Raw genomic sequence first — 11795 nt, forward strand, 5'->3', positions numbered from 1 at the left:
CTGGGCAGCCTGTTTCTCGATCTTTTTCATACGTAAAAACCACAATTTGAGGGTATCTTGACATTGACGGACAACCATGGGGATAGTAAAACGAACATTGTCAAATATTTTACGGTTTCTTGCTAACCATAAATTCCAAAGAATTGCCACAGTCATCTTGTCCCAAACTCGCAGCCACACCAAAGGTATAAGATTTTTAACCGAAGAGGAAAGGTCCTGGACTTCGTGGTTAGTAGAAATAGGAAAACCAAATAATTGCCGGACAGCTACAGCTCTGGGACATGAGATTGCAAGATGGTGTACAGTTTCAGAGTTACCACAACCATACGGACAAGCGTCGGAATCAATCACGCCTTGGAGTTGAAGCGTAGTTCTAACCTTAATCCTCTTTTTCAACATCAGCCATGCAAAAATCTTGCATTTTTGGTGCAGAACTTTGCCAGACTGCCATGGATGCTTGGTCTAGACTTTTCCCAAAGTTTTCAAGTTGATATAAGTTCTTAACTGAGAAAGTTTTAGAACTATCAAATTTCCAGATCCTAATATCCGAAACTCCTGGCTGAAGTTGAAGGTTTGTTAATAAGAGGTGGAGATCTTGCATTTCAGAACATGCTCTGTCTGAGGTAAGGTAACGGTGAGAAAATACCCAGAGATTATTGACAACACAGTCTTTAACTGAGATGTTCTGTCGAAGAACATGCGAGAACAAGGCCGGAAACCTAATGAAAAGAGGTTCATTCACAAGCCAAGTGTCATGCCAAAATGAGATTGAGGAACCATCTCCAATGACCACCGAAGTGACATCTCTATAGATACTAATATAATAACTAATTTGTTTCCAAATAGCACTTGTCTTCTTTTAAGGAGTCACCAAAGTTTTTATTACCATAGTGTGTTCTTTTTACCCACTTTGCCTTGCCCTAACGATCTACCTCGAACCTTTGTTGTGCATCTCTATTATCCCTCCGATAATGTATGTCCTTCGCAAAATGCCAACAACACCCTCCAGGTATTTAGTATATAACTAGCTTAAGTGTGCTACGTGCCAAGGCTCGGAGAGTACGTCACACGTTGGTTCATATAAATAAATTATAAATTAGGTTACCTAAGATGCTTAGCCATTATAATTGTTAGTGTGCTAGTATGTGCAAGTCTTTGAGAGTTTTGCCAAAACCTTAGATGGTTCCACTTATAATAGAATAGAGAAGGCAGTGAACAAGTTGTCGTTGTCAATAGATATACCTCTCATCCTCCCAAATACAATAAACACTATAGTTAATGGGTCAAATCTGAATGAAACTAATGGCTAAATATGGTCAACTACATTGGAATTGTAGAAGGGCATGTATTTTGGTTGGGACTCATGGAAGATGTGTTGGGCGCTTAGACCCACGGAAGCCAGTGTCGGTCAGGACATCACTACTTCATTAGCAGCAGAGATCTCTTAACAACATGTCTACATCCACGGAAGCTGGCTAGCTGAGACGTTTCTTTTTAAAAGGCAATGGCTACTTGCAATACCTAAATACCTTTTCTCCTAATCTGCAGCGGGGCCGGCCTTTCACTGACCACATGCATGCTCGCCGGATCGATCAACCAGCTCACACAGCACCGTGCCTTGTTCCCAATCCCATCCACATCCACCGGTAGACAGAAGAAGCAGATGGATCGGTGACCAGCGAAAAAAAAAAACCACGCCTTCTTTCCATCGTAAACAGCGCACCGCGCTCCCGAGGCTGACAGTTAAACTGCTTTACCCGATGCCTTTCCGGTTCCCGTAGAAATGGAAATTTACGGGCACTTGCCGTTGATCAGACTTTAACTATCTGATGCTAGCTGTAACACCGCTGCTGCGGGCGAATGCAGATCCGGAGCAGACAGGCGGGACCATACTTGCATTCACCTGCCCCCTCCAAACACATGCGTAGTGCGATCGAGTTGGCAGAGGAATTAAGGTAAGCGGGTGATCTATGATCGTGGCTAGCTGTCGGGACCGATGAGGATGCCGTCAGGTCTAAATCTAAGCAACCAGCCGGGCGGACATGCAAGGTGTAGTAGCAGAGTACTGCTACTGGTACAGGAGTAGGCTACGACTGAACAGCGAACACCGGTGCACTGTTAGTTCACAGTTCATGGTCCTTGCACGTGTTAACTACGGCGTCATTGACTGGTAATCTGCTATGCAGTGTTCTAGTTAGCCATATTTATACGATTTGACGTACTGTTTTGCGAGTTTTTTAATCAAGTCCGCATTGACAACCGTTGGATCCGAAGTTGAGATCCATGTAAAACTATTACACATTATTTTACTACCAAAGAAAATTCTGTATTTTTGCACTAGTGAAATGATTTTTTTTGAATAACGTAAATGAACTAAATCGTAAAATCAACCGAGAAAGTAAGATCTTAAGGTTTTCTTAGTCAATCTGAGCCGTACACGCACCCTCTAATATATTTTCTTTGCAGCTCTTTGAGTGGCAAAATGTTCTACTCCCTTCGTCCAATAAAAGATATCTCAAGTTTGTCAAAATTTGAATGTATCTAAACATGACTTAGTGTATAGATGCATTCAAATTTAGTCAAAGTTGGACATTGTTGGACGGAGGAAGTATGAGATTTTCTCCAAATTATGGGACAAGTAAATTGAATCGGTGAATGTATCTGATGCATCTACTCGCACTTGGTGCACCGTAGGTTCAAAACATTCCCTGAGGGTTGTTGAAAAAACTAAAAAATAATCGAGTATGCAAACACAACCGTACAAACTGGTAATCCAGAAAAAAGAAGAAGAAACAAAAACACAAGATCACAGGCTGAACCGTGCTTTTGTTTTTATTTCTCAAGTTGTGCATTAGATTTGGATAGAGTATTATGACATATTAGTAGATCTGTGGTGTACGGTTTTTATTGTGGTCTCTCGAACTCGTGTGCACTGGCTAACCTGCACATGATACACTAGTCCTTTCTTGAATTAACTAGGAAAATTTTCAACTTAATTAGTGGATGAAGATAACTATCTTTCCATTTGAAAATACCATGTATATGGTCTATGGATTTTCTGCTAAGTTTTCCTTGGAAAATAAAACCACCATGTTCCGATGAACAACTTAGGTTGTGTTTGATGTTGCAGTGGATTATCATAATCCTGCACACTAGCTATGGAGTATTTAGCTAAATATCGTTTTATATTCATTCATTCATTCATTTATTTATTTATAATAGATTACTCCGTATAAAATAAGTTTGTCACATTATAATTTATTAGCTACCACGAACCGAGTCTTAGCAGTCGATATGTTGACGTCGTCAACTAAGGTTTCCTTAAGAAAAAACAGTTCGAAAGTTGTACTGGCGGCCCCCACTTGTGAGTGACGGATTTTTTGTAATACTGTACTAAATCTGTAGGGGACTACAAGCTAGTACAGGATTATTTTGTTCAAATCATCGGCCTGACATGACCAGCCCTTACCCTTTTTGCAATTATTTTGCGAGCTGGTCCGACCAACGTAGATTAGACTGCCGAATGGGTGGTTTGGTATCAATCCCTTGAGAGTTGGTTTCTGTTGGTACCAGCGTACGTGAAAGAGAGTGACCAGCCATTCAGCGAAGCACCGAGAGTCTTTTCTTCTTGTGGTTTTGTTTGCTAAAATAATCCCTCTTCTTCGGTGCAATCGATAATGTCAATTACTCTAATGAAGGGGTGTTTTAGCATAAAAATATCTTCTTCTGCAAGGAGAACTCCAGTGCTACTACAGTACTCCTATTATCCTAGTATCGCAGATCCAGAAAAATAGTGATGGTGATGGATGTTATTTTCCAAGGCTATAAAGTCAAAGCAGACGACGGATGGTTTACCGAATTGGGAAAGGAGAAACAAGACACTGAACAAGTCATACGGCCCGCTAGAGAAACAGAAACAGAGAGGGGATCCTCGTGTTCAGCCGACACGGCAAACAACGCGGTCCATAGCACAGCACGGATGCCGCCTGTTGTTTCTGTTGGTGTCCACCGACCGGCGCAGGAAGGAATGAAGGAAACCGAGCGATCAGACCAGATCGGATCGCAGCCAGCATTGGATCCAACGACCAATGTGCCAATGGCGGCGTGCCGGGCGGGCGCGACTCCGGATGCGCGAGGTGGCGTGGCAGCAGGCACCACGTTGGTTGCGAAGTGGGGCCCACTTGCCAGCTAAGGGAGAGAGAGGGAGAGTCCCGAAGCCCAATACCGTGGACTCGGCTCGCTACGGTCGTCGGACGACGCTGCTAGTAGTACGTACAAAAGCCGCCGTGGACAAAAAAGAAAAATCCGTAGGCTCACCCACCTGAAGAAGACCTTCAGTACTTGTGATCCTCTGTAGCTTGGTGCTTTGCGGGCTTGGCGATATGTGATTCATACCATCCCTTGCGATTGTTTGTTTGTGCACTTAAAATATACAACCTTCATTAAATTGAATTCCAGAAATATGCAACTTTCATTATCCATGGCCAACGCTGTGGCCGATGGTGAGGATGTTGACTTGCTTCCAGAAAAAGGACGCCCCCAAAACACCCTTCCATCTCGCCGCTCACTACTCTACTCACTAACCCCTTAAATTGACCACCAAGAAGCTCAGGTCTCAAGTAAGTCGCTCGCATGTCCAAACGTTCCAACGGCTGACACCCAAACATCCACTCCACAGAAGAAGAAGAATTGCCGTCAGCAGGTCCACGCAGACGCAGCGGCAGCCAAGAGTGGACTGTCGATCAGTCTGCCGCTGCTGCTGTTTTGGAGCTCACGCAATGGCAGCATTTCACCGACGGTTGAGACGCGCAGTTCTGTACCCGTCACTGCTCACCACGCTCCGTCGCCATCCCCCAATCACACCTCTAAAATAAAATCCCCATTTCCCTTTTCCCCAAATCATTTGACGCCAATTTTATAGGCTCCGAAGCCCGGACCTTCTCTTTCCCCCGTCTCCCTCTCCACTCTCTCTCTCTCTATAGTCCCTAAACCCCCCAAATCAGAGAGAGAAACAGAAACAAAGCCAAAGCCAAGCAGAGCTGGAGAGAGTTCTCTTCTCTCACTAGATCTGTCCACTGGTTGTGCGCTTTTGCGCAAAGGCGCCCTGCTGCCTTCGTTGCTCGCCTGCTTGGTTGCTTGCTTGCCTGCGGTGTCACCCACTTCCTCCCACACTCTCTATGCGTGCTCTGCCTCCATGTGGTGGCGCTCTCCTGCTCCTCGCGCTAACTAACCACCACCAGCAACGCACCGAAATGCCGAGCTTGGCGTCACTCGGCTCGCCACGGCATCGCAATGCCGCCGTTGATCGAGCCGTAACGGACTAGATAGCCCAAGGGAAGGGAGGAAGATTTCGTCTCTCTTTTTTGGGGGGTTGGTCTGTCGGTTGATTCGTTTCGAGAGTCGAGAGCAGCACCACCAACCGCGCCGACGAGATGTTCAAGTCGGCGAGGTGGCGCGGCGGCGGCGGCAAGGCCAAGGCCGTGTTCAAGCTGCAGTTCCACGCCACGCAGGTCGCTCTCCGGAAGGAGAAGTTAGTTTGATTTGATTTTTTTTTCCGTCTAGGCTTTCGATCGATGTGAGGCGTGAAGATGGCTTGTGCTTGTCGGTGCAGGTACCGGAGCTGGGGTGGGAGTCGATGATGGTGGTGGTGACGCCGCAGGACGTGGGCCGGCCCACGGCGCGGTCGGAGCGGGCCGAGGTCGCCGGCGGCGCGTGCCGGTGGGCCGCCCCGATCTTCGAGGCGACCAAGCTCCCCAACCCCGGCAAGGCCGCCGCCGGGGACAAGATCTACAAATTCCTCGTCTACGAGACCGTAAGAAACCGAGCACCATTACTGAAATCGCTAGTCAATCGAGGTGATTCTGCTCGATTTTGACTCGGGCAATGCCGTCCGGTGCGTGCAGGGGTCGAGCAAGGCGGCGCTGCTGGGGGAGGCGACGGCGAACCTGGCCGAGTACGCGGAGGCGTTCAAGCCGTCGGCGGTGACGCTCCCGCTCAAGGGCAGCCCCGCCCCCGGCGCGCTCCTGCACGTGAGCACCCACCGATCCCTCTCTCTTTAAAAGCTTGCGGGCGTCCTCTTTCCTGTGACCTGTGACTGACGGCGACGCGCTCGCGGTTCCTGATTTTGATGGTTGCTGCCTGCTGTTTGTTGCTGTTTCTTGTGACAGGTGACCATCCAGCGGGTGGTGGGTGGTGGTGCCGGCGGTGGGTACGGTGACGACGGGAGGTGAGTTGGGTGGCGATTAATTTAGCCACCTCTGCTACATTGTGGTTTGAGATTCAAGGATCATCTCATCCTCATCTCATATCAACCAGATTCATTCAGGCATTGCTGCTGCATCGTGGTTGTTTGAGCTTTTTGGGGGCTGTGTTTGTGCATGTGTATGTCATTTTCTTCTTCTTTGGAAAGGGTGTGTGTGTCATCTGATCTCAACCAGATTCATTTAGGCATCGGTGCCTTAAGCATTGCGGTTGGAGCCTTAAGCATGATACATTTGCTTTCATTGAGGCGTTGTCGGTAATTGGTTAGTAATTCTTGCTCTTGGTGGTACAGTGAGAACGGCGACACAGGGAAGTCTTCGCCCCGGAGGACGCTGCAGAGCCAGCTGGGCCGGTGCGAGGACGAGGAAGGCGAGAAGGCGAGGTCACCTGCCATCGATGCGATGAGCCCTGTTCATGTAAGTAACTAGTGAGGCCTAGGTGGGGCGTTCTTGAGAGCTTTCCTTTTTTGATCCATCATCATTGCATTGCTTTGTTTCATTTCTGTTGATGGCTAAGAAAGAGAGCTTTTGGCATACAAAGCATCTTGCAAAGAAAAAGGGATCCTACATTTATCCGATTGATCATTTAGGGGGTCACATTTTCTGTGTGACACTTTTTGTTGGAGATCTGAGTTTCTCATTCCTGTAGAGAAGGGAGAGAATTTAGAACTGAACAGTGCATGCAGCATGTCATCTTTCCCTATGTTCATCAGATAATAATTGATAGCTTTCTTGTTCAGGATGGAATGGTTATAAGCAAACCGCCAGGGATGAGGTTTCCGCTTAGAAGAAACATGCCGATGGCTGTTGAGCCGGCTGGCCACCTCCACAATGCCAGTAGCTTTGATGCTGTCTCGGTTTCTGGTTCAGAAGGGAGCTCAGGAAGATTCACCCCCAAAACTAGTGCAAGCATACATAACACATTTGTTCAGGATGCTACCAACATCCTCTCGCCGTTTGCCAACAATGGCACCCCAAGGAACCCATTGAGCTCTGGTGACTGGTCGGGAAGCTCAGCTCCTGATGCTAGCACAGATGGGTCGACGAGCAACTCGGGTGAGACTGGGTTGGGAGGTGCTGAGGATGATGTGGAGAAGCTAAGAGGTGAGATAGGCACTTTGACGCGGAAATTGGATGTCTCGGACATGGAGTTGCAGACACTCAGAAAGCAAATTGTGAAAGAGAGTAGGCGAGGGCACGATCTTTCCAAGGAAATGAGTAGCCTGAGGGAAGAGAGGGATGCACTCCGAAGAGAATGTGAAGGACTCAGAGGGACAAAGAAGACGATCCATGATGCAAATGGATCAGGTAAACGGTTGTCAGACGGGGAAGATCCCTGGTCACAGGTTGAGGAGTTAAAACAAGAGTTGGGCCATGAGAAGAATTTAAATGCAGACCTGCGTTTACAGCTACAGAAAATGCAGGAATCCAACTCTGAGCTGCTTTTGGCCGTGAAGGATCTTGATGAGGTGCTGGAGCAAAAGAACAGAGAGATTTCCATTTTGCAAGAAGAAACAGTAGAGGATCACCAGGAGGCGCAATATGAGCATGCGCTGTCAAATGTGCACACTGCCGGACACAAGATAGACATGTCTGAAACAAGCTCGTACCAAGGGAAAGAAGATGAGCTTATGCTCGATGCATTGGTGAAGAAGAGTGATGGCATCGCTAGTTCTGAACTAGAAGAGAAAATTGTTGAACTGAGCGATGAAATCGAGTTGTACAAGAGAGACCGTGAGGATCTTGAGATGCAAATGGAGCAGCTTGCACTTGATTATGAGATTCTGAAGCAAGAAAACCATGACATTTCTTCAAGGTTAGAACAAACACAACTGAGGGAGCAGCTAAGGATGCAGTATGAGTGTTCAGCACATTTGTCTATAATAAGTGATCTTGAGGCCAATGTTGAGAATCTGGAGAATGAACTCCAGGCACAATCTAAAAGATTAGAGGCTGATATAGCTGAAGTGCTGGCTGCAAAGGTTGAACAAGAGAAAAGGGCCATAAAGGCTGAGGAGTCTCTGAGGAAGGCACGGTGGAACAATGCTACTACTGCCGAACGACTTCAGGAGGAATTCAAGAGCTTGTCTTCGCAAGTATCTTCCGCGTTCAGTGCGAATGAACGACTGCTTGTGCAGGCAAGAAAAGAGGCCGCAGAACTACAGTTACAGAAGAGCCAGTTGGAAGAGTTAGTACAGAAGGCCCATGAAGACATCGCATCAGTCCAAGAACAACACCGGATGAAGATTCAACAGTTACTTACCCTTGTGGATTTCAAGTCAAATGAGACAGAAAGGCTAGTGATGGAGCTCAAGAGCAAGACCGATGAATTCCAGAACCAGAAGCGATGTGATGAGGCAAAATTAAATGCCCTATCTGAAGAAATTGATAAGCTGAAAACCAGGATTGCCAAGCTATCAGATGAGAGAGATAATCTCTTAGAAAAGAATGAGAAGAAAGATATGGAGTTAGCTGCAAATGGTGAAAAGGACATGGTCTTGCAAGACAAAACTGCTGTAATTGCTCTGCTCAATAAAGAGGTTACATTGCTCAAGGACCAAGTACAGACCTATTTGGAGGAGCTACACACGTTAAAACACTCCAAAAATGAGAAGGATGAGGTAATAGGGAAGCTGCAAATAGATATTGGATCGCTGAAACTCCAATACGACAACGTAAAAAACTTGTTGTCCACGAAGGAGTCAGAGAAAAGCAACCTTGCTTCTCAGGTGCTGAAGCTGAGAAGAGCCCTTGAAAGCAGGGAAGGTGTTAAGGAAAATGGTGTGACTTCAGACGCGAAGGTAAGTCCCAAATATCAGATATATTCATAACAAATAGTTCCTGTAAAATGCTTTTCCTACTAAAATCAATTTTTCATGCTAGCCTTTTCTAATATCTATAACAAAGAAAGCATATGTAAATACATGAACAACTGAGACGTTCCAAAGACTATCAGGAACTCAATTGAAAAAAATAAATTATAGAATGTTTCCACAAAAACTCACATTTGAAACAGTAGGTGTAGCTTCCCTTTTGTATTTAAGTCAGCGTGCTGCACAATGCAAATAATCTTAAGAGGCCATTGTCTATGGAGATTTTCCATAATTTGCGTATTTTTGCACATGGGAAGAATCTGTCTTTAGCTACTTATATCCACTATTATGCTGTGCAACTCTCTTCTCAGAGGACAGGGAGAGCTTTGATATAGGTCCCCACTATATTATTTATTATTGAGCTGTTGGCGCCTTTGCATAGTAATGCTCATGCTGTAATCATACACTTCGGTACCTAGAAAGTGACCCACCATCTTATGTTTTTCAGGACAATCAGCATTCTAATTCTAAGCGCATCAAGCACGATACCGGCAGCACCGGGAGCAGCTATGCACCGCCAAGCACCGACAGACACGATGCAAACGATGACTGCAATGAGCACAGCATGAGGTTATCATCTGAACTGCTGTAATTACTTTTACTGCAGTGATACATGATCAATTCGTGACTGACATGCCTTGCGGCTGCGAATGTTTTTCTTGCTGTCAGGGGTGCTGGAGCTCATGCTGACCAGTCTACAAAGGAGCTGGACTCTCTGAAGGAGATGAACAAGGCGATGCAGGAAGAGCTGATGGAACTTCATGAACGGTATTCAGAGATAAGCCTGAAGTTTGCGGAGGTGGAAGGCGAGAGGCAGCAACTCGTGATGACCGTGCGGACGTTAAAGAACTCCCTGAGATGATCATGGCTGTTGCTGAGTGGCCCGCTCACCCAAATTGTGTAGCTTCAAGATTAGATGATAAATTGATAATACCCCCCGGAGGGTTTTGTATAGGCGAGCAACTGGAAGGTGAGTTGTATGGAACATCATCCAGGGGCTTGCAGAGGCCAGGGATGCACCCAGGTTAGTACGGTGCCGTGGCCTTCACAATATACAGCATGTAGATTCACCTCCTCCACAATAACATTTCTGTGTTTTTCTCTTCAGTATTGGTGTGTGCCGTATGTATCAGTTGTTGTACCTCTAGAGTGTGAGCTGTGTTGTATAATTCTCCTGATGTTTTGGTTGTGCTGTGAAGAAAGAAAAGTGAGAGAAAAAATGATGTGACGGTTTGATCTTGGATTTACAGCTTCCAAAATTTGGCAGTCACATCCTCCCAATTACCTTTTCTGTTACTCTCAGATTCTCAGGTGGTATTCAACTCAATCTGGATCCTTCAAGGCTCAAAGCATTTCCGAACATAAATGGTAACCAGCTTTCAGTTGTAAATTGCTGAGTTGCGTCTCCGTTCCACATAAGTCTCAAGCTTCCCACATGAGGTTCATCAAGTTTTATAATAAAATAAATGGAAATAGTTAATCATGTAACATCAGCAAGACGAACGTAAGTTGTAAATGACTCAAGAAGATTATGTTTGGTCTTCAAAGTGACTCACATGACATCAACACCCTGTTTAAATATTTTCAACTAAAAAACAGTGTTAGTCAGTCAGTGGCACTATTTTGCAACACAATCAGCGATCGACCATATGATTGAAAAACATGATACAGGGTTGATAAAAGAAATTAACACAGGGCGAAGTCAAACATTCCATCTTCAGAAGTAGTAATTCGGTTAGATGCTTCAAAATCATATGCATAATTTTTTCTCGGAAGTACTTTGGCAATCTGGATCAAATTCAAATCTGCTTTTAAATACTTCCTCCGTTCCAAAATATAATGTGCCCACACATTTCGAGGTCTAACTTTGATCATCAATTACATCAACGAAATGTGAATTATAAGTTATAAAACTTATACCATTAGGTTCATATCTGAAAGAAATTTTCAATGGTATAACTTTTATAATACATAATTCACACTTTGTTGGTATAATTGATGGTGAAATCAAGATCTCGAAATGTGTGGATGCCTTATATTATGGACGGAGTGAGTATTACTTCAAAATCATACTAGGCAGCTCCTCCTGCAATGGTGATATCAAAATCCGATTAATTAATAATTATGTCAAATACATATGCTTTTTAATTTCTCATAAAGAGTGATACAATAAAAAAACGCACACCAGATATATTAATGCATCGTGCACCACGGGATGGGGATGCCGCAGGCCTTGACGGTCTCCCAAGCGTTGGGGCTTTTCATGTATCCTCGATTCACGTATTTGCACAGGCACCTCTCTTGCACCCGTAGGTTCGCGCAGCACGACTCGCACGGCGCCGCTCTGCCGATGAATGGCGGCTTGCAGACCACCCGCTTCCCCATGTTGCACTCCGGTGGCAACCGGCCTACGCTGCCTGTGGCAACGGGCCTGGCACTATTGCAGCCGTCGCCGCGGCCACCACCATTGCCACCACCATGCAAATCGCCGCTGCCGTAGCCTCAATCTAGCTCCGAGCTCTCCGAACACAACTTTTTTTCTTTCTTTAAACTACTCCGAACACAACTGACAGAGGCAGGCGGTGGCACAAGGGAAAGAGAAGACCCTTCCTGTTTATAGGCGGGGACTGAGCGAGCCATTTGCCTGAGTTGGTGCACTTTT

The 11795-nt window shown here is 45.7% G+C and overlaps 1 protein-coding gene across 3 annotated transcripts; it reads left to right on the plus strand.

Annotated features, from left to right (window-relative positions):
• The first annotated feature begins 4635 nt into the window (after nt 1–4635).
• LOC100845611 (cingulin) lies at nt 4636–10392 on the plus strand. Of its 3 annotated transcripts, none has more exons than XM_003574114.4 (8): nt 4636–5510; nt 5612–5812; nt 5904–6029; nt 6168–6226; nt 6554–6677; nt 7001–9061; nt 9582–9703; nt 9803–10392. In XM_003574114.4, exons 1-8 carry the CDS (start codon nt 5433–5435, stop codon nt 9993–9995), a joined length of 2964 nt encoding a protein of 987 aa, XP_003574162.1. In that variant the 5' UTR covers nt 4636–5432; the 3' UTR covers nt 9996–10392. The 3 variants fall into 3 exon arrangements, with proteins under 3 accessions (XP_003574162.1, XP_014756760.1, XP_024317497.1); XM_014901274.2 differs by having other exon boundaries at nt 4637–5530; XM_024461729.1 differs by lacking the exons at nt 4636–5510; nt 5612–5812; nt 5904–6029; nt 6168–6226 and adding an exon at nt 6348–6470.
• Nucleotides 10393–11795: the final 1403 nt, after the last annotated feature.

Source organism: Brachypodium distachyon, chromosome 3 (genome assembly GCF_000005505.3).
Source record: "Brachypodium distachyon strain Bd21 chromosome 3, Brachypodium_distachyon_v3.0, whole genome shotgun sequence".
Lineage (NCBI taxonomy): Eukaryota > Viridiplantae > Streptophyta > Magnoliopsida > Poales > Poaceae > Brachypodium > Brachypodium distachyon.

Bases quoted from the DNA above. Each gene is read 5' to 3' on its own strand.
- LOC100845611 (XM_003574114.4), top strand. From the start codon at position 5,433: ATGTTCAAGTCGGCGAGGTGGCGCGGCGGCGGCGGCAAGGCCAAGGCC. The intron at 6,227-6,553 runs GTGAGTTGGGTG...TTGGTGGTACAG, and splicing joins GGGTACGGTGACGACGGGAG to TGAGAACGGCGACACAGGGA. The intron at 9,062-9,581 runs GTAAGTCCCAAA...TATGTTTTTCAG, and splicing joins GTGTGACTTCAGACGCGAAG to GACAATCAGCATTCTAATTC.